This window comes from Petromyzon marinus, chromosome 66 (genome assembly GCF_048934315.1).
Source record: "Petromyzon marinus isolate PM22_M1 ecotype Great Lakes invasive population chromosome 66, UKy_Petmar_22M1.pri1.0, whole genome shotgun sequence".
NCBI classification, from domain to species: Eukaryota; Metazoa; Chordata; class Hyperoartia; order Petromyzontiformes; family Petromyzontidae; genus Petromyzon; species Petromyzon marinus.
The window spans coordinates 106799-130041 of NC_133732.1; the positions used below are offsets into that span (position 1 = coordinate 106799).

Genomic DNA, 23243 nt, shown 5'->3' on the forward strand with positions numbered 1-23243 from the left:
GTTCGCGGCAGAACATGGAGCTGTGACCGGACGAAGGTCCCGAGTCATGGGGGGTAGTATGTTAAAAATCAATTCTGAAATAATGGTAGCGGATGCTGTGGTGTCGATGAGCACCCGTACCTCTACCCCCTATACTTTCCCAATAACGGCCGATGATCCCGCCGCCGCGGCGACCACATGGTGAGCTAACTCTGACCACTGACCAGGATGGTGTGGCCAGCCATCTCCCGGCGAAACTGCACTCTCCCGCTCCGCAACCCGCCTAGAGCATGCAATGAGCGAGCGCAAACCGACAACCGAGCGGGATGAGTGAGATGGTTGTAAGGGCCGAGTGTGTGGTGTGCCACGACTCGCCTTAGGACCAAGCGGAGCTGGGGATGTCCGCGGAGATGACGGTGAAGGCCCTGCTGAGATGTGTTCCGGCAGGCCGCAATTATAGCAGAGGACGGAGCCGCTCCCTGTGCGAGAAGAGGCCTCCCGCCGTCAGTCGTGTCCTCCCCGTCGCTCCGAGGCACCTCTCCGCCAATCGCCATCGTCGACCGAAGCGCAGGCTTGAGCGGACTCACCATCTTCGGTTGCACCGAACACCTCAGGGTGCAGTGCACGCCACCACTTGCATACGCCGTTTCAAATTGAAATGCGCTTGAATGCACCGAGCAATCTTGAGGGACCATAAATTGTCGTCTTCCGTTGCTGGTAGGGCGACGTTAAGTTATTTCATCAAGGCCAGCATACGTTCCAACATCAACGAGTCCAAGCCAGCTTGCTCCATCTTGAGAAAAGCTGCTTGTGCCAGCAACAACAGTGTGCTGCGGAAGGCTAGAGGCGTCTCGGCCTCCCCTCGCCTTCGCGCAACGAACCTGTGATGGACATTTGACGGAGGATCGTAGATCGCCGCCATCTGTGCAAAGGCCAGCGACAACGTGGCCCTCTCAGCTGGCGGGACGGCATAAAAGGCCGCCAAGGTGTCGTCATCAAAGACGGTGGGGAGCGCTCTCAATGCCTCTTCCTCCGTTCAGCCCGCCAACTCACAGTTTGCAGTGAAGCACCGCCGAAATGTCTCCCAATTTCCTCCTGCAGCTGTGAACTCCTTCATGAACAGGAGCTAGTGCTTGGATGATGGGATCTCTATTGGCGGTTTTGGCGGGAAGTCAAATTTGTGCAGGCTCCTCTTCCCATGTGACCGCCAAAATGGCGGTGGTACTGTATGTGCAAGAGTGTTTTAATGTTAGATATGAATATTTTGTGACTGCAAGGATTCTGCTGTGACTGTTCCATCTGAAGCTTGAAGTTTGTGTTGCCCCCGAAACGTCGTGATTTAATTTAGTTGTTTTCATTTCTTTTATTTTTATTTTACCTACGTGACTTTACTGAAAAAAACAAAAAGTAGTGTTTTAATGCTTGAGTGTAGGTGATAATGTATGTGATATTGAAGTCCAGTATGTGTAATGTTTAATGTATTTAATGTATGCTTGGGACAGCATGGATCAATTCTTTCACTGCTCTTAGTATCTTCGATAAGTTGTATTATACCACTACTTTATTTATTGAAATAGCATTATTATTGTGCCGATATTGCTGTATTGCTACATGTCTGTCAATTATTCGGTTTTTATACTTGAGAACCAAAAGGAGCACAGTGATGAACTCCCTGAATGCGTGGCCTCAGTGGCAAGGCCACAGAGACAAAGGTAGCAACACAACATTCACCTGTTCTATTGCTGCTCTAAGGGATTTTGGTCGCAGTTGTGAAATCACCCAACTCCTACCTCTACTGAGCCTACCCACCCTTGCCTCAGCCAACCAAACCCAGTGTGTGTCCAGAGCAAAAAGGGGTGCAGCTTAAACAGAAAAAGGTGTGGTCAAAAAAATGGGTGGGTCTTAAATAGGAAAGGCACGGAGCCGAAAGAGATGCATTCTAATCACAAAGGAGAAGGGCCTAATGAAGGGGTGGGGCTTTAGGAGTAAGAAGTGGGGCCTAAAGAGGAAGGAGTGGGGCCTAAAGAGGAAGGGGTGGGGCTGGAAAAGGTGCACTTCCATATTGATTTAAAGCTATTAAAGTCAAAGTCAGAATCTATATTTATCCTTGAGAAATCCGATCAGCTATGAAGCTTTTTCACACAGATGTCCAGTTGGGGTGGGTCAGAAAGTTCCAACAATACAAAAAACGATAAGAGTGCCAAGTACAGGAAAGGTAAGCAAATGCTAAATTTAAATATGTAAAATAGAATCAAATACATTTCCAAGCAGCAATAGCTTTCGTGCTGCAGATGTAGCCACAGGCCATATCGTTTCTCTATACCAAAAATACAAATGAAATGAGATACGCAATCTATTGCAGATAGAACGACAGTGTCCTTACATCATATACACCATTCTGCATCATACGTATGCCGGTGTTGCCTTCTTCAAAGTAGATTGTGAAAAACACTTTGGACTTGGTCCCTCCATCCCATTTCATTCCGGTCGTCACCGACATGAGGTACGTGTAACTGTAGCTGCCGCTGCTGTTGTCGGAGATAGGGAGCACCATCCACTGCAAGTGATAAGACACACGGTGACATTCCCCATTTTAAAAAGGCTGTCCTGATACCCCCCATGAAGCATTTGTGAAAATTATAATTTTCTGCCCACATTGCAAATATTTTGGCCTTGGCAATAGCTCTGTGATAGACTCTTTCTGTGTACCATTCGTTAAACATGACTTGTTGCACTTATAGTAGTTACGCTTGTTTACGCATGAAAGCTTTACTAATTCTCACGACTCTTTTTTAGGATGGTCCTGGCAAGTTTTTGCAGGAGGGGGTTATAATTTGTATCTATGGCCTACTCTTTTGCAATGTAACATAAACGGGATCTTTAATATGCAGTGATTTGTTAATAAACCACAGTAATGATCAAGGCAGCGAACCTCTACAACAAGCGGCAAATGCATTGATGCTGTGCTCTGTCACCGCCCCAACAATAGTTTAAAAGTGTAATCACAATCTCGCCTGTGTTGTTGTGCAGGGGTGTGCCCAGACCTTAAGGACGTCTCTCCTGTCCGCCCTGCGAGTCAGAAGTATGGCGAGGGCGTACGCGGCCAGGATCGCGAGCATAGTCCCAAAAACGGCTCCGTTTCCCACAAGGTCGAATTTGGAGAAGACCGTGTCGAAGTGGATGATGTTGGGGACATACACCTGCGCCCCAATGAACATCGCGATTCCTCCACTCGCAGAGTGCAAGTTCTGAGACGCCAAGTCCACCACGCACGTGATGACATTTTCGGTGGCGCTGTCATGCGTCTGGCAACACAGCGAGTGGCGTGCCGATTTTACCATACACCGTTGAACATATCACAGCAATATGACAAAATAAAGTGAGATGGATGTGGCGTGCCTATACATTTAGTTCCCTGAACAGCATTGTAAATTTGGCTGGAACAAATTATATTGAAACCGATATTTAGTCAAATTAAGTTACAAATGCATTAAACAGATTTAGGGTGGTTATTACACGAATATGGAAACAGAAAACAGTACATATAAATTGCAAGGGAATTTATCGTATATAATTGACTATTATAAAAGTGTGATTTGTGGACGGATGAGTAACCGGGGACATTTATATAGTGACAGAATTCCGTGTGCGTGGGACACAGTCATGGAGTTCAGTGAAACGACAAGAGCCGACAAAATTACGGACACAAGGGTGACCGTGAGCACACCTCCAGCAAGTGGTGATCCCACGAGCTACCTATGTCGTTTTTCATTTTGCAGCGGGTCACAGTTAGAGTCATCACTGTGACCATGGTTACGTTTGAGCCTGGTAACATAAGGGCACAGGTAAAGCAACATTATAGAGCAAAAATAAAAATCCAGAAATTCTGCAAAACAGACAAAGTCGTTGTTGCATCGCAAACTGGAGGCGCAAAGCACTGGCTCCCAGTTTTTCATGCACTGACCTGAAAAAGAAGTGCGGAACCTGCAGCTGACTGCTGAAGGTAAAGAGAGCCTTCAGCTGACTACTGTAGGTAGAGGAAGCCTTCCACTGACTACTGTAAGTAAAGGGAGCCTTCAGCTGACTGCTGTAGGTAGCGGGAGCCTTCCGCTGACTACTGTAAGTAAAGGGAGCCTTCAGCTGACTGCTGTAGGTAGAGTGAGTGTGTCAATTCTAGATTTAAAGCTTTCGTGACTGCAAGGATCCATACTCTTTGGTTCTATTCGGTAAAGTCACGTAGGTAAATAATAAAACAACAATAATCACGACGTTTCGGCCACAACACAAGCGGCCTTCATCAGGTGAAGGGACGAGCCTGTCTGGAGGACAGGAGGACAGGCTCACTCCAGCGCTGTCCTTCAGACAGGCTCGTCCCTTCACCTGATGAAGCCCGCTTGTGTTGTGGCCGAAACGTCGTGATTATTGTTGTTTTATTATTTACCTACGTGACTTTACCGAATAGAACCAAAGAGTATAGAGTGAGTGTGATTGCTTCATATTGAAGCTCAGCCAGCACCGGTCCTGCTTCTGGGGATGGTCAGCAGACCTTCGGGTGTGCTCTGTAGAACAAGGCGCTTCTCCGTTGCAACATCACTAGAGTTGAGATATCGGATGATTAAAGTAAAATACTACAAATTATTTGGGTGGATTATACAAATCATTGGGTAACACTTATATAGCAAAAATAATTAAATAAATAGCAGGAAAAAATGTAACGAGGGTCCGGTGTTCATTGCAATGACACAAAATTTGATTTTCATTCATCGGCCAAATAAGATGTAGGTCCATGAGCCAATGGTGGAAGAAATGTTTATTTCATGGCAATGAAACATGAAGCTCCAGCTGGGCTATCCATCTATTTAAGTAGTTGGTTTATCGATTCATAAATTATTTGTATATGCCAGATAGCGTAAATGCAATGCGTTTTGTGAATCCCCCTCTGCCCGAGAGCCAAGTAATACATTTGTCAAGTGAATAAACGTGCCAATTTATTACTGCTTCAGCACTCCACCAGTTTGTTTGACAGTAATCTCACAGCATTTAAAGTTGTCAAGTTTGTTCACGTGACAAATCTATTAACTTGCTTAGTCCGGTCGAGAAAAGTTTACAATGGACATTGTATTTATGCGATCTTACCCAAAAAAAATACTATTCATCACAATATTGGTCGCCAAAGCCCACGAAGAGTTACATTCGCTTCACCAACTCTCGGCTCTATTACCCGACCAATCGGATAACACGAAAACAGTTGGGAAGAAAAAGTGTGCCCCTGAACTAGAGGTGATGGGAGGTGCTTAGTGACATCATCGACATCATCGGCCACGCCATGGCTTGTAGGGGATTTCCTGCCTTCAGGAGGCAGGATGTGGGGGCTGCCAATATTTTTCTAACAGCCCGAGTAATCTCCGTGAAAGAAAATGGGTCCATTATTATGTTTAATAGATGAGTGGATCAATTGTCCCGGCTATGAACATTGCATGGGAGCGCCATGTATGGGAGGTCGTGCGCAGTTTGCACATAAATAGATCAAAGTGGTTTCTGGCTCACACAGGTGTGGGGTGGCAATCATTTTCTGTATGCAGCAGTCCAGAGCATTACCTAGTCAGCTCACCGGACTCCCATCTGTAGTTTCTATTCCCATGAAGCTCAATTATCTTTAACCAAAGGCCTGAGCAGGGAATGCGTATTGACATTAAAATGTCATACGTTCGGTTACGACAAAAAATTGGGCTTCCATGAAGTCTTCTTTGGTTCTTTCGGTAAGGTCACGTAGAATTAGAATAAAATAATAAAATAACACAATAAAATTCTCACGACGTTATAATCGAAATTCCATGAAGTCGTGAGAAATCTTACAAGTCGATAATAATAGCAACTGATAACATTGATAAAATTATCGATATGAACGTAACCATTAAAATTTACATTTATAACATGATTAACCATTGAAATACTATACGAGTACTCGCCTTAGCCATGGAGCGGCCTCAACGCACAGGAGTGATGATGTCACAGTAACCATGTGGGATGGGAGTTTTGTATTCCTGGCAGCTGTTGCGGTGAGAGTGATGACGTTTTCCAAGCGATGGCTTTTGCCAGAGGGAGGGTTACGATCTCACGACGACTTTGCCTTGAAATACGTCTTCTAATATAGCATTTATGATAACAGTAAAATCGTAGCCACCGGATTTATGGACAATATTAAGAGCCTTTTGTGTACTCAGGCTCCACGCGAGGATTCGCTTGGGCTGCAGATCTTTTTGCAGATCTCTCTGCAGGTCTATCTTGCTGCGCCAATGAGCATCAGCAGAGCAATCTGTACAACACTAAAGGGGGTCTGCCTAACATCCCAAGGATAAATATTTGAATGCATCTTCACAGCCGTACTTTACTATGTTGCTTGCTGCCCTTTGGTTAAAACGGTGATGCTTAGACACGGGAGCACAGACGTGCAGAACAATGGGTTATAATGCACTGCCCTCTGCTGCCCAACATGATAACGGCTGTGTCGAGCTATATCATGCATTTGCCAGTAAGACCATAAAATCGTTTTGGGTTTTCTTTTATGCAATCGGATTACCATTCTTTAATCACGCACGTTGAATTAATGTTAATGATTACGCCCATAGTGTTGGTAGTTTGGGTTAACAGCAATAACTCAACATTTGTATGTCTCTATAACGTAACAAGCATCTCAGAGCGCAGAGTTATGTGGGCGAGCAGGTGGAAGCGAGCAAATGAAGGAGAGAGAGAGCAAGCGCGAACTATCAAAGAACAGCCGTCGCGTGATCAATGATACAAACCTGGAAATTTAAAGCACATGTAGTAGTCGCCAGCTTGAGTGGAATTTCCTGGGATGACAAACCTCATGGGTGTCGTTTCATTCATCTTCTTACTGAGCTGTTGCGACTCATTCATCGAGAAACTGAAGCTGTAGTTTGGCGGCTCGAGAGAAACTGGTTGGCGGAATGCGAAGAATATCTCCAGCATCTGGTGAACGGTCGTTGACAGGATCGTGAGAGCGATCATCGATCCTTGTGTGCTGACGCTGAACTTCTGTTGGTGCAGGCACACGCTGGCTTGGCAGGTACTGTTGATCGTTAATGTTTTCGGCGCCGAGGGATTTGTCAGGCAAATCGTGGCGGAAGGCAAGGCTGAGGCGATGCTTCCGCTCAGATTGACGTTGATGACGGACGACTCGAGCCGATCTTTGGGGCTCCACACGAACGGGTCCACCCTGAAAGAGACCAACTGAGCACAGGCGGCAGTCACTCACAGTCTTACAGTCGCCCTCTTATAGATAACTAGCGGGAAGTACCCGGCGTTGCCTGGGCGAAAAAGGCAGACACACACATGGACTTACACACAGACATCGACCCACACACATAGAAACACATCGACTTAGACGCACACACACACACACATATGGTTAAACCCAGGGTGGATCGTTAGCAGGGCAGCCTAAATGTTTCCAACCGGCGAAAATGTTCCATTAGGTGGGTGCACGTTTCGCAAGCGTAGAGAAGGTAGGGAATTACCGTGGCCGAGAAGACCTGGAGCTTCATGCGGAGCGAGAGATCAGGTAGCTTCCACACAGTTTAACGCAGCCGATGAAAAGATAATGGCGCTCGACTGATTTGGAGTGGGACCTCTGGTGTTAAACCGGAGCTGGTCATGAGCTCACTGGCCAGATATGGGAATCTCTACAATCTCTCCACAACTGCCGCATCAGCAAATGTGAGTTGTGGGGGTGGATTGTCCGATGGTACAAAATACCCAGCCAGGTGCTTAGATTTGATGGGGCTGATGGTAAGGCCCCACCTCTTAGTGCCAAGCTCCAGGTTCAGCAGCAGTGCCTCCAAGTCCTCCTCTGAGTGAGCAGCATTCACCAGAGCATCGCCATGGTTGACCAATAGGGAGCCATCCCTTGACCGCACCCGGGCATCAATCAGCCTCCCATTGTATCTGTACCATATGGTAATTCCTCCGGTACAGCCAGTGAAGTCTTCACGAACTACGTGGTCAAAATATATGTGAAATAATGTGGGAGCCAGAGGACATCCCTGTCGCACCCCAAGGTGTAGAGGGAATGGCTCTGACTGACGGCCACGTAGTTTGACGCGGGGCCGCTCACCATCATGAAGGTCCTTAAGGATCGTGAGCAAAGGGTGAGGGACTCCGAAAGTATGAAGAACAACCCAGAGGCCAGGCCTACTGATGGTATCAAGTCTGGCAAAACAACCCCCTACCTCCTCGCGGTGCCGGACGGGTAACTCTGTCGTGGACAGTGCTGTGGGGGGAGGGCCAATTCCGATTGGCTCCTCCCCTTATGGCGTCTGTGTCCACCACAGTGGCTAAACGCATAGACATCCACTTTAGATACACACCCATGGAGTTACACACACATATATGGACGTAGACACATACAGCGACACGCACACACACATCGACTCACACACAGATATACGTGGACTCACAGACAGATTGACGTAAACACATATATGTACTTACACACACACATTTCGACTAAGACACACACACATGGACTTACACACATATACATAGACTGACACAAACATTGCCCTACACACACATACACATATGGACTGTCACACAGACATCTACTTTAGATACACACACATGGGTTAACACACACATATTGACTTACACACACCCATTGACTTACACACACATATCGACTGACACACACACATGTATGGACTTACACACACGTGGACTAACAAACACACATATGGACTGACATACACACATCGACGTACACATACACACATCGACTGACACACAGACACACAAACGCACATTGACTTACACACTGAGATGGAGCCATGCACACACATCGACTAACAACAACAACAACAACCGCCATTGGCTACTAAGTGGCGGTGATGTCACCACGACGCTTGTGCCAGGCCATGTGCACCTTGAGGCCACGTGAAGTGTCGAACGCCCGCGGGCAGGGGGTCACGGGGCAGACCCAAGTGCCACGGGTCGACTGACTAAGATGACTGAGATGACTGGCTGATGCACCACCTGTGCCCCCTACTGTGCCAACCTGCTGTGCTTTAGCCACCCGGCGCTCCGCTCGTTGTTGTGAGCGTCGCTCCTCCGCCCTCCGTTGTTGGAGGGTGACTACCTCCAACTGCCCAGTGGCGTCCTTCACGAGCCTCCTCCACAGAGGCCGATCTTGACACCGCTGGTAGCAGTCATCGGCAAGTCCACTCAGCTCCACGTCCTCCTGTACCACATCACTCCATCTCTTCTCTAGCCCGTGCCGCGCCTGTTTAGCCCCCTCGATCCGGCCGAATAAAAGCTGTTTGGGCATGCGGTGGCTGGGCATGCGGGCTACATGACCCAGCCAACGCAGCCTTGCCTGCCGGAGGAGCTCACCAATGGGACCTTGCCCAGATCTTTCAAGGATTTGTGAGCTCCTCACACAATCCAACCTGGTTAAACCCAGGATGGATCGTAGGCAGGCTAGCCTAAATGTTTCTAACCGGCGAAGATGTTCCATTAGGGGGATCGATGTTTCGCAAGCAAGAGAAGGGAGGGAATCACCGTGGCTGAGAAGACCTGATACTTAGTGCAGAGCGACAGACCAGGTAGCTTCCACACAGCGTCACGCAACCAATGAAAAGATATTGCCGCTCGACTGATCCGGAGTGAGACCTCTGCTGTTAAACTGGAGCCGGTCATAAGCACACTGCCCAGGTATGGGAAACTCTCCACTCTCTCCACAACTGCCCCATCACCGATTGGGAGTTGTGGGGGTGGAGTGTCCGATGGTACAAAATACCCAGGCAGGTGCTTAGTTTTGGTGGGGCTGATGGTAAGGCCCCATCTCTTAGTGGCATGCTCCAGTCTCAGCAGCAGCATCTCCAACTCCTCCTCTGAATGAGCAGCTATTACCAAATCATCGGCATACATAACGTGGTTGAGCAATAGGGAGCCATCCCTTGACCGCACCTGGGCATCGATCAGCCTCCCATTATATCTGTACCATATGGAGATCCCCCCGGTGCAGCTATTGAAGGCTTCACGAACTACGTGGTCAAAATAGATGTTAAATAATGTGGGAGCCAGAGGACATCCCTGTCGCACCCCAAGGTGTACAGGGAATGGCTCTGACTCCCGGCCACGTAGTTTTACCCGGGCCCGCTCACCATCATGAAGGTCCTTAATGATTGTGAGCAGAGGGTCAGGTACTCCAAAAGCACGAAGAACAACTCAGAGCCCAGGCCTACTGATGGTATCATAGGCCTTGACCAAGTCAATAAAGCAGAGATGTAAGTCTTGCTGGAATTCCCTACACCTCTGCTGTAGCAGACGGACAGAAAAAATGGCATCTGTGCAGGACCGCCCTTTCCTGAAACCGCATTGGGGTTCCGCAAGCCTCTTCTCAGCGTGCCTGGCAAGGCGATGTTGAATAATCCTTGCCAGGACCTTTCCCGGCACACCGAGGAGTGAGATACCCCTGTAGTTATTAGTCTGTGCGGCCCCCCTTCTTAAAGAGGGAACCCGTCCAGTGGTCCAGACTGTTGTTATGGTGTCATATAGGGCAGTCTGTGCACAAACGCCACCCTCCCTCAGCATTTCGCTTGGGAGATCATCTCTGCCTGGTGCCTTTCCTGGTCTCAGACTCCGGATCGCCTTCAGTACTTCCTCAACAGATGGCACCTCAGCCAGCCACTCACAGGGGGTGACTTCTTCCAATATTTGAGGCACCGCAGCCTCAGCAGGGTCATCTTCACTTTGTGCCACGATGTTTTCCTGGCTGAGGATTTTCCCTCCCCCAGGACCTCACAGAAATGCTCAGCAAATCTGCAAACCTGTTCCTGGGGGTCGGAGATTGGATCACCGTTTTTTCTCCTAATGATGGTAATAGGCGTGGCGCTGCAGGTTACTTTTTTGATGGAGTTAAAAAGAGATTTGTGATCGCGGGCCACTGAGGTAGACTCCATCCCCTCAGCAACGCGCGACCACCACCCATCCTTGCAGCGCCTTACGGCTCTCTGAACCACCGAGAAAAGGCTGCGGTAAGCCTCCTCATTCTCTGACGTGGGATTCTGTAGCCGATGACAGTGGGCTTGTCGCTTTTCCTCAACTATCCTGAATACCTCCTCTGTCAGCCAGGGTCTCTGGGGAGGTTTGGACCGCGTACCCAAAGCAGCCAATGCAGCTGCATGAGTGACAGTCCTAAACCTCACCCATTTACCCTCGACATCAGGAGGAGAGGGGGACGATGCCAACCCCAGCCGCAGGCGATGATGAAATTCTCGCTTGCAACTTTCATCAGATAACTGAGACCAGGCCACTTTAGGTTGGAATGGGGTCCTGGGTGTACACCCACCACCGGAGCGGAAGAATGGCAGGCGCATCTTACAGATGACAAGTCGATGGTCAGAGGGCAGATCAGCTCCACGGTAGGTCCTGGTGTCAAGGACATGGGCTCGCATCCGCTGGTCCGTCACTATGTAGTCCAGCAGATGTTCTTGCTTGGACCCGGCATGCATGCATGATGTTGTGTGGATGCGCCGATGCCGGAACAGTGTGTTGGTAATTACAAGCCCATGGTCTGCACAAAAATCTAGCAGCCTCCTACCGTTGTTATTGAGCTGATCTGGCTCATGCCCTCCAATCACTCCAGACCAGGTGCCAGCATCATGACCAACACGGGCATTGAAGTTACCCAACAAGATGACTCTATCCCGAGGGGCCACTTTAGCCAGCACCTGTGACAGGAGGTCATAGAAGGCATCTGACTCATCGGCTTTGCCTGCATCCCTCCACGGATGTTCATCTTCGGTGGGGGCATAAGTAACCACGACCACCACTCCTCGCCTCCGACTGATGGGAAGGCGAGCCCAAAGTAGCCTGGGGCTTACAGCTTGCCACACCTCTCCGCCAAGCTCCCACGCCCCCTTCATTCTTTTGTTCAAAAGAAGAGCCACACCCTGTTGTTTGGCAGTCTGCTGCCCCAAGTAGAGGACTGTCAATTCCTCATGGTGGCAGGAGCCAGAACCGGTCCACCGGACCTCCTGAATGCCAGAGATCCAGGCGGTACCGGTCCAGCTCCTGACAGAGGAGTGGCAGCCTCTCCTCCGCAGCATGCAATGTTGTAGTGAAAGCAGGATACCACCAGTCAGCATGCAATGCTGTAGTGATAGCAGGTACCATCACAGTATGTACTGCTGTTATCCTAGCAGGTACCACCACAGTCGGTATGCACTGATGTAGTCATAGCAGGTACCAACACAGCATGAAATGCTGTAGTCATAGCAGGATACCACCACAGCATGCAATGCTGTAGTGAAAGCAGGATACCACCACAGTCACTATGCACTGCTGTAATAGCAGGTACCACCATCCTGGAATCAAAACTGAATTTTGAAGATCACATTGATTATATTGGTAAAAAGACAAAAATAAAAATTGGTTTTCTGTATCGACACAAGCACTGCTTCCCCCCAATGTTCCGTTTGGAATTGATACAAGCTACCATACTGCCTCTACGTATAAATCAGCCCCAAGTACTGTACTGAAGAAGCTTGATTCCATCTATCACTCGGCCTTAAGATTTACATTGAACTGCGCAAATAGGACTCACCACTGTGATATCTACATTGGGTCAAACTTAACATCTCTTAATGTTCGACGGCTTGTGCACCAGATTTTATTTATTCACGATGTGCTTACAAAAAATCCGCAGACTACCTGCTGGATCTCCCCTCTGTTTCAAAGAACAAATTTGACCTCAGGTCTTCGCTCATTTACCAGCTTCACATTCCCAATTGCCGTACAAAAACTGGAGGAAGAGCCTTTGCTATTGATGCCCCCAGGGTCTGGAATGCTATTGCCAATAAACTGCAACTTAAATCGCTACCAATGAGATCTTCTCTCAAAACTACTCTGGAGGAGTTGTACACCCCTAGCTGCCACTGCTATTCATTGGCGTAAAATAAAATAAAATGTTTCACTCCAGATGACGCTGCAAAGTATTATCTGTATTTTGATTTAGCGTACTGATCTTAAAGGTGCATTGAAAAATTTGATAATGCGACTGATGCTTCTGTTGTTGTGGAGTAACTCATGCAGCCAGCTATGGCTCTAGGATTTGGTGTTACATGTTATTTATGTAGTTTATTGTAAAAATTCGGTCACAGTCCCTATGATCACTGTTACATTGCAATTATGGCTGTATTTTTTGGTGTATAGAAAAGTTTTTTGGTTTGGACATGTTTTTTTGTTGTAGTACGGAGTTAGACTGATGGCCTTAATCTAAGTTTTCTTGTAGGTACCACCACACAGTTTCCTACTGAGATTTTTTGCACACAGCGTTGGTGTACGGTGCTTTTTTCAGGAATATTTTGCTGTTTTTTTCATGGATTTTCTGTTTGCACAGTCACATAGGCACTTTAAGATGTTTTCTTGTTCGTGTTTTTGTTTTTTTGTTTGTTGTGGTTGCACACGATTCAAGAGCCGAATGGCTCACAGGGCTATACCAAAATAAATCAACTGAAACTGAAAAATCCTGTATTGTTGGTTATTTCGGTAAAGTCACGTAGAAGGGAAATAATAAAATTAAAATATAAACAATAAAATTCTCACGACGCTTCGACTGCAACACAAATAATCATCATCAGGTGTGAAACCCACAACAAGAAAATTTAAAAACAGTGGCGGTTATTTTTTTACGTTAGCACCACGGAGAGAGATTTGACAGTTTGTTCAGATGGACGAGTCCATCTATGTTCGGAAAAGAGAAGGGGGGAGACGAAAAATAATGGATTCGGTCTGAAAGCCACCTTAAGCGTGATTAATCAATTAAGACCCGAAATGGTTTATCAAATCCTTCCAATGATTGCTAAGCCAGAATCCATCTTCTCGGTTGAAATTGTCTCTGTGTTTGTATAGGTGGATAGCCTCATGAACGAATCTCTTATGGTAGCCGAATGGCTTGCAAAGAACCTCTGTCTTGGAGAAGTCAATGTCATGTGAACTTACTGAATTATAACAGTGATCTGCCACAGCAGAGGTGTTGGTCCTACCGTGTTTCAGGTCTGCTTTCTGTTCACGAATGCGGTCCGAGACATGTCGTTTGGTTTCTCCAATGTAACTACTACCACAGAGGCAACTTAGTTTGTAGATGCCAGGGTACTGTATGTCCGGAACCACATCTATTACAGATGGAACCAGATCACGGATTTTATGTAATGTGTTGAATCGGACATTCCCAGCATGTACTCTCTACTCAGTCATAGGCGCCTGAGATGGCTTGGACACGTACACCGCATGCAGGATGGCAGAATACCAAAGGATGTCCTGTACGTGGAGCTGGCATCAGGTCACGGGCCACTGGTCGTCCAATCCTGCACTTCAAAGATGTCTGTAAACGGGACATGAATAGCTGCGACATCAACCCAAATAACTGGGAGAAAACTGCCCGCGACCGACTAAGCTGGCAGCAGGCTGTGAAAATAGGCCTCAGGAGAGGCGAGGAGAAAAGACATACTGCTTGGCAGACCAAGAGGGAGCAATGTAAAGAAAAAGCAACAAACACCTGGAGCTGCCACCGCACTCACTTGCAATTGCTGTGGCAAGGATTGTCACACAAGGATTGGACTACTAAGTCATTCTAGGCGCTGCAAAACCTACAGCTGACCTCCTAAGGTGCAAAAAGAATTGCCTCTCGAGACACAAAGGCCTATGTGTGAATTGGACCTGGATCTTGTGTTTATTCAAGATTTTGGAGATCTTTTTTGTGATCCCCGCAATGTAGGGTAAAGTGATGGTTTTGTAGTGTTGTAAGGATGAGCAGACTTCTTTAGGAGGCACACTCTGTTTATTGTATTATTTCCTTATGCAACGCTTAACACACACAGAGGGATATTCGGTCCCCTCACCCGATACCCTAGGGAGGTACAGCCTCCGTACCTGGCGGGACTCACACGTCTACCGCTAACCTCCTTGATACTTAAGGAGGTACAACCTCCGGACTTGGCGGGACTCACACGTCTACCGCTATCCTAGTCCTCCGGCTAGGACCTAGGGGAGGCTATCTGACCCACCGCTGGCCCGGTGGGTCCTGACCACTGGGTATGCCGAGCCTTAGCCCTTAGAAGGGCTGAAAGGCTGGTCCAGGGTCCTAGCTAGGCTTCAGCCCAGTCTTCTGTCTTCTTGCAGGGAGAGAACTCCCCGAGGTCCGTTGGGTCACCCGTCTTATACCCCTTCGTGGCCAGGTAGAACCAATCATACATTCCCACGTAGAACCGTCTGATTGGTTCGCACCAAACCCTGGCCACGATCCATTTCACCTCGACTGACCCCAACCGTTGTACCCAGGGGTAATGCTGCACTGCCCTGGTGGCAACGCAGGTTACGCAACAGCGCATAGTTAACACCTCTACATCACCCCCTCCTTCGGAAGCTCCAGCCGTCCCGGCTGCAACAATGGGAAACTCCGAAATTACCAACGGTAGAAGAATTGTGAGTGTGCCTCACGAACAACAAGAACAATTAAACCCCTATAAATACCCTCCTTAACAATATAACGTATGTACAAGGCACTAGACATGCCAAAAAAACATTATAACAACCGGCGAGATTTTGCGCGCGTGCGTTTCGCGGGACCATCGTAGGGGATGGCAGGCTTTGTCGGCGGCACAAGGGAAGGAGGAGGATGAGCCAGAGCATCCGGTGGGCCTTTAGGCATCTCCACGGGGACACCTGCTGCTCCACGGTCCATTGAGGCCGAACGTGGCCTGCATGGAGCCGTCACTCCCGCGTCATCTGCAGGAGGAATGACACGCCTGCGCTGCGGGTTAGGCACCAACGGGGCAACATCCGGCTCGTCGGACGCGTCGCACACTCGGCCCCCATGTCGTGTGTGTTGTGGAGGGACGCATGGCGTGACGAAGGGTTTTAACCGAGAGGGGTGAACGCACCAGCGACGCCGTCCCCAGCTAATTTTAACACATTGGGGACGCAGGACTTCCACTACCTCAACCGGGCCTCGCCATGGTCTGAGGAGTTTGGCCGACGTGGACACCGGCACCTGGGGGCAGTGGAGCCATGCCCTGTCTCCCGGTGCCCACCGATGCGTGTACGACCGAGGGTCCCGCAGTCGCAAATTCGCCCGTTGGCGGGAAGCCGAATTTTCAATGGCGGCCTCCCGTGCCTCGGCCAACTTACGGAGGTTGAATCGCAAGTGGTCAACGAGCTTTGACTTTTGCGGTGGCTGTTCGATTTCCAGTCGAACGTCGGCGGGAGGAAAGGCATCCCTGCCGTACATTAGAAAGAACGGGGAAAATCCCGTCGCCGCGTGAGGTGCCATACGGTATGCGGCGAGGACCCCCGGAACCTGCAAGTCCCAATCGAGGTGGGATTCATCGACCTGATGGCATAACATAGCGGTGAGAGTTCTATGAAGGCGCTCCACCATGCCGTCGGTCTGGGGATGGTAGGGCGAAGTGCGCACTTTCTTAGTGCCCAACAGGCGGCACACATCAGTCAGCAAGGCTCCCGAAAAATGTCTTCCCTGATCGGTCAGCAACCGTTCTGGTGCGCCCTTGTCCAGGACGTAGCCTTGAACAAAGGCATCCACAACGGCCGCCGCCGACTGGTTGGGGAGTGCCCAGGCCATAGGCCACCGTGTAAAATACTCTACCCCAACCAGAAGGTACTTATTACCCCGTGGCGTAGTAGGAAAAGGGCCCAAAATATCGAGAGCCACCAACTCATTTATACGAGAGACCGAAATGGGTTGCAGGGGTGGGCATGCCGGTTTAGCCGGCGGTTTACGTTGCGTACAATGGGTGCATCCCAGCAAAATGTCAGTGACGTCGCGCAGCATGTCCAGCCAGAAAAATTGCAACCGCAACAACCCAATGGTCTTATGAACACCCAGGTGCAATAAACGCTCATGCGCCGCCCATACGGCCTTGCATCGCAAGGCGGATGGCACGACGATTTTATGTTGACACGAGTCAGCATCCCAATGCATCAACAAGCCGCGCTTCATGTCAAATGAATTAAATTTGCCCTGTCTTGGAACCGCATTATTCGCGTGGCGACGCAACCTCAATAACGACATGTCCTCGCCCTGGTGCCGACCCCATTCGGCCAAAGTTAGCCCCAGCAAATCGTCACTGGCCATTGGATCTGCATGATCCAACATCGGCGCTGAGGCGGCGGGAAGTGTGGCTGACACCGTTGTGAGAGGCGCGACCTGCGCAGGCAGTGGCGGCTTACAACGGCCCGAGCCCAAAAAACACGCACATTTTTGAGCCGGCGGAAGGCGAGACAACGCATCGGCATTCGTGTGTTGTGCACCCCTACGGTAAGTGACATTGAAATCGTAGTCCTGAAGGACTTCGAGCCACCGAGAAAGCTGCCCGGACGGTTGGTCAACCCGCAGAGCGTACTGTAAAGCCGAATTATCAGATCGCACGGTAAAATGCTGACCATACAGGTACGGCCTGTATTGCTGAATAAAAAAAACAATGGCCAGCAGCTCACGTCTGGTCACACAGTATCTTTGTTCAGCAAGAGACAAGACTCTGCTACCATAGGCAACAACCCTTTCAATGCCATCAACTTTTTGGGACAGAACACCCCCAATCCCCGTATTGCTAGCGTCGGTGTCCAACACGAATGGCACGGAAAAATCGGGGTACGCAAGGGACGGTGCCGTCACGAGTGCGTTCCGCAAGGAGTCGAACGCAGCCTGTTCTGCGTCCCCCCAATGAAACGCCACCCCTTTTGACGTAAGGGCGTGGAGCGGCTTGGCAATCGTCGCGAAGCCAGCAACAAACCGCCGGTAGTACGACGCAAAACCAATAAAACTACGAACATTGCCCGCAGATGTAGGGGTCGGCCAATGTTGAACACATTTGTTTTTTTCAGGGTCGGTAGAGATGCCCGAGCGGCTAACTATGTGGCCCAGATAGCGCACAGACTCACGCAGAAGGTGACACTTCTGCGGCTTGAATTTCAATTTAGCGGCCCGCATTTTCAAGAAGACAGCACGCAACCGTTCGATGTGTTCGCCGAACGTGCGGCTAAAGACGATGACGTCGTCAAGATAAATGAGACATGAGTCCCACTGTAGCCCAGCGAGGACCAGCTCCATGAGCCTCTGGAACGTCGCTGGGGCCGAGTGGAGACCCATGGGCAATCTATTAAACTCGAAAAGGCCCTGTGGTGTCCGAAAAGCAGTCTTAGGTTTTGACGATTCGTCGAGGGGGAGTTGCCAAAACCCCGACAGAAGGTCCAAGGTGGAGAAATAGTGCGCCCCTGCCAGGGCATCCAATGACTCGTCCATACGAGGGAGAGGGTAGGCGTCCGCTACCGAGATTTTATTTAGGCGCCGAAAATCAACGCAAAAACGGAGACTGCCATCGTGCTTTTTGACCAGCACTATTGGAGCACCCCAGGGACTAGTGGAGGGAGAAATTATATCGGCCTTCAGCATGTCATCCACAGCCGATTTAACATGCTGTTTCTCCGCCGGGCTAAGCCGAAACGGGTTTTGTCGAATCGGGGCAGCGTCACCAGTATCAATGTGGTGACGCAGCAGCTTGGTGCAGCCAATATCAAATTTAGATTTACTAAAGACATCGGAAAATTCTCGCAGAAGAGCGCGCAATTTAAATCGCTGCGAATGAGACAGATCACCCGTGTCTTTGCAGAGCGCGTCCAACCATCTCTCATCCGATTCGGAAGGAGGTAGGACCTGCAGCGTGGCATGCACGTGTCCCGCAACTCCGGTCCCCAACGGCACCGGGGTCGCGTGAGCGAGCACAGTTCCTTGCGGAATGACGGTTGTGGACAATCCGACATTCAAAACCTGCAAGAACGGCTCCCTGTCGGCTGCTACGAGGGTCTGTGCAGCCACCAAATCTAACCCCTTAGCAGCTGCGTTTGAAGGCCCCAGCAAAATGCCATGTGCCGAGGCCTCCGGGGCTAGCGGTTTTTTAAGTTGCAAGGGCACGAGCATTTGTGTCCCTGGCGGAATGCGGACTGTGCTCGCAACAAACGCCTGCACCGAGGCACTAGCCATGCGCGGGTGTGAGGGTGTGGGCAAGAACGCCATCCGTCGACCCGACGGGAGTTCGATGCAGCCTTGATCTACAAGGATCTTAATAGGCATTTTCGCGAGAAAATCAGTGCCTAACAAACACGGCACGGCGAGGGAAGAAGAGACCAAAATAGGCCCTGCCAATTTAATGTCTCCAATCGAAATTTGCGCCCGAATTTGCCCAATAATGCCAAGTGAACCCGTTCCAAGGGGCGGCATCGTACGGGCAGTATATTGTAAATCAGATCCGAAATGATCGTAGCCGACGCACCAGTATCGACCAACACGCGAAATTCCACACCCTCGATTGATCCGACAACCACGGACGAACCTGCCGTCGCCGCGACTACCCTATGGGCCAACTCAGACCACTGCCCAGGTCCGAGTGGCCGCGAACAAACGCCAGAATACCCCCCATCACACGCCGAATCGCGAGCCCTTCTTATGGTGCGTTGCAGTGTGTATGGTGTGAATGAGGGCCGAGCGTGAGAGGCGTCGCGACTTGCCTGGTTTTGCCGCGATGCCGTGGATGTCCTGTAGTCCTGGCCCCGGGATGCGGAGGGGCGTCGTCGAGGCGCACGGCAGTCAGAGGAGATGTGGCCTCGTCGGCCACAGTTGAAGCACGTCACGTCGCCGCGTGGAGCAGGCCGTCCCCGCTGCTGGTCGTTGCGGCGACCAGCGTGGTCGGACGATCGCCGGCCCGTTGACCTGGTCGCCATGAAGGCCCGGTCGGGGGAGAACTCGGCGTCCCTGCTGGCAGGCTCCGACGTCGAAGCCGAGGCGGCGATGGTCGATTCCGTGTGGAGCAGCAGATGTGCGTGGATGCAACGAGCGGCTCGTAGCGAGCACATACTGTCGTCGTCCACCGCTTGGATGACGATGCGCAGCTCGCGCGCCAGCTCCAGCATCTTCTGGAGAACGATGGCATCGATGGCCTCGTCGTCCATGCGAGGGTAACCCGCTCTTGCCATCGCCAGTAGAGCGGTCCGGAATGCCAACGGACACTCTTTAGGGCGGCGTCGCCTGTCATAAAATCGGCTGCGGACGTCGGATGGAGGCCCGTACACGTCGGACATCCGTCGAAGGGCCGATTGAAGAGTCGCCCTTTGTTGCCTGGGGATGGTGAGGAGCGAGGCGAGAGCGTCGTCATCCAAAGTGGCCGGTAGTGCTCGGAGCGCCTGTGCGTCCGACCAGCCCACCATCTCTTGGTGGCTCAGGAAGCGACGCTGGAACGCCGCCCAGTCGCCCCCTTCAGATGTGAATTCTCGGAAGATGGGCAGGCGTTGTTGGAGGGCGGACGTCGTCTCCCCCTCAGCTTGTACCGTCTCGAGCCGGAGATCGGCGATTTCCCGGCCGATAGAGTCTACTGTACCGTGTCGGTACAGTGATGACGCGGTGTCCGCTGAGAAACTTGAATTCGCAGCGTCGCGTGCTGATGACGTTGCGGGTTGTGATGGGCCCCCCGCGTTCCCAGGATGCCCCTGGCTTCCGCTTCCGGCGGAATCACGTGGTTCCCCGGCGGGAAAATCAAAATGTCTGCCCTGGCCGATGGCGGGAACATCTGCCGGCGGTTGACTCGGCCTGCCCGCAACCTCCAAGTTGATCTCTTCGAGAATGGAGGCCGCGGCGTGTAGGAGTTGAGCGAGACGGCCGTGTGCTGCCCTGAGTCCGTCCCCCATGGCAGAGGGAGCAACCGGCTGCTCAACCGGTGGCTGGGCGGCCGTCAACGCGGCAGCGTTTTCAGCGGAGCTGGTGGTGCTTGCAGGTGAGACAGCGTTATCTTCGTTCTGGCTCCGCGCGTGGGCTGAACTTCTGGTTTCCATTTCCAACCACTTCTGACTCCAGTTGTAGTGTTGTAAGGACGAGCAGACTTCTTTAGGAGGCACACTCTGTTTATTGTATTATTTCCTTATGCAACGCTTAACACACACAGAGGGATATTCGGTCCCCTCACCCGATACCCTAGGGAGGTACAGCCTCCGTACCTGGCGGGACTCACACGTCTACCGCTAACCTCCTTGATACTTAAGGAGGTACAACCTCCGGACTTGGCGGGACTCACACGTCTACCGCTATCCTAGTCCTCCGGCTAGGACCTAGGGGAGGCTATCTGACCCACCGCTGGCCCGGTGGGTCCTGACCACTGGGTATGCCGAGCCTTAGCCCTTAGAAGGGCTGAAAGGCTGGTCCAGGGTCCTAGCTAGGCTTCAGCCCAGTCTTCTGTCTTCTTGCAGGGAGAGAACTCCCCGAGGTCCGTTGGGTCACCCGTCTTATACCCCTTCGTGGCCAGGTAGAACCAATCATACATTCCCACGTGGAACCGTCTGATTGGTTCGCACCAAACCCTGGCCACGATCCATTTCACCTCGACTGACCCCAACCGTTGTACCCAGGGGTAATGCTGCACTGCCCTGGTGGCAACGCAGGTTACGCAACAGCGCATAGTTAACACCTCTACAGTTTTGAAAGGCTCCTCAAAAGGGTCCTTCATGGTTGGAGTGATAGCTTTGCGGATTGTGTAGTCGGAATAACCATTAGCCTTAAGAGCTTGGTGTAGGCAACATTTTCATGGAGAAATTTGAGACTGATGCCATCCAGACTGCCACACTGCGCCCAACCTTATGGAAGAGGTACGTGGATGACACTTTTGTCATCTGGCCACATGGCCGGCCTGCTCTAGACCAATTCTTCAACCACATCAATTCGATATACCCAGCCATCAGATTTACCATGGATGTCGAAAAATATGGTAATCTACCTTTTTTGGATGTCCTAACAAAAAATAAACCTGATGGTTCAATGAGCCACTCTGTCTATAGGAAAGCTACCCATACGGATGCTTACCTGAAACCGGATTCCCACCACCATCCATCCCAGAAGAATTCCCTCATCAAGACTCTGCACCATAGAGCCCAATGCATATCTGACCAGGAACACATAGCCAGTGAACTCAAGCACGTTCACCAAGCTCTTAAGGCTAATGGTTATTCAGACTACACAATCCGCAAAGCTATCACTCCAACCATGAAGAAGGACCCTCTTGAGGAGCCTTTCAAAACCGACACTTTACCCTACATTGCGGGTATCACAAAAAAGATCTTCAAAATCTTGAATAAACACAAGATCCAGGTCCGATTCAACACCTTACATAAAATCCGTGATCTGGTTTGTCTGTAATATATGTGATTCCGGACATAAATTACCCTGGCGTCTACAAACTAAGTTGCCTCTGTGATGGTAGTTACATTGGAGAAACCAAACAACATGTCTCGGACCACATTCGTGAACACACAGCAGACCTGAAACACGGTAGGACCACCACCTCAGCCGTGGAAGATCACTGTTATAATTCAGTAGGTTCACATGACATTGACTTCTCCAAGACAGAGGTTCTTTGCAAGCCATCTGGCTACCATGAGAGATTCGTTCACGAGACTATCCACCTATACAAACACAGAGACAATTTCAACCGAGAAGATGGATTCTGGCTTAGCAATCATTGGAAGGATTTGATAAACCATTTCGGGTCTTAATTCAATCGATCACGCTTAAGGTGGCTTTCAGACCGCATCCATTATTTTTCGTCTCCCCCCTCCTCTTTTCCGAACATAGATGGACTCGTCCATCTGAATAAACTGTCAAAGCTCTCTCCGTGGTGCTAACGTTAAAAATAACCGCCAATGTATTCAAATGTTCGTGTTGTGGTTTTCACACCTGATGATGATTGCTTGTGTTGCAGTCGAAACGTCGTGAGAATTGTATTGTTTGATATATTTTATTATTTTATTGTTTCCCTTCTACGTGACTTTACCGAAAGAACCAAGAATATGAATCCCTCCAGTCACGAAAGCTTTAAATAAAACATTGAAAAATCCTGCTTTCACTACAGCATGTCATGCTGTGTTGGTACAACTCCAGCAGTGCATACCGACTGTGGTGGTACCTGCTATGATATCAGTACATACTGACTGTGATGGTACCTACTATAATTAAAGCAGTGCATAGTGACTGTGGTGGTACCTGCTATGATTACAGCAGTGCATACTGACCGTGGTGGTACCTGCTATTATTACAGCAGTGCATACTGTTGCTTTACCTGCTTTCACTACAGCATTGCATACTGACTGTGGTGGTATCCTGCTATGATTACAGCAGTGCATACTGACTA

The 23243-nt window shown here is 50.1% G+C and overlaps 1 protein-coding gene across 1 annotated transcript; it reads right to left on the reverse strand.

Moving 5' to 3' along the window:
- Positions 1 to 355: 355 nt before the first annotated feature.
- Positions 356 to 20770, reverse strand: LOC142906517 (uncharacterized). Its single transcript, XM_076054519.1, is given in 9 exon segments — positions 356 to 404; positions 861 to 936; positions 2389 to 2536; positions 3024 to 3284; positions 3707 to 3804; positions 6200 to 6267; positions 6845 to 7230; positions 16175 to 19281; positions 19284 to 20770. Coding segments are annotated over 9 exon segments (5664 nt in total). The 5' UTR covers positions 20755 to 20770.
- Between the last annotated feature and the right edge of the window lie 2473 nt (positions 20771 to 23243).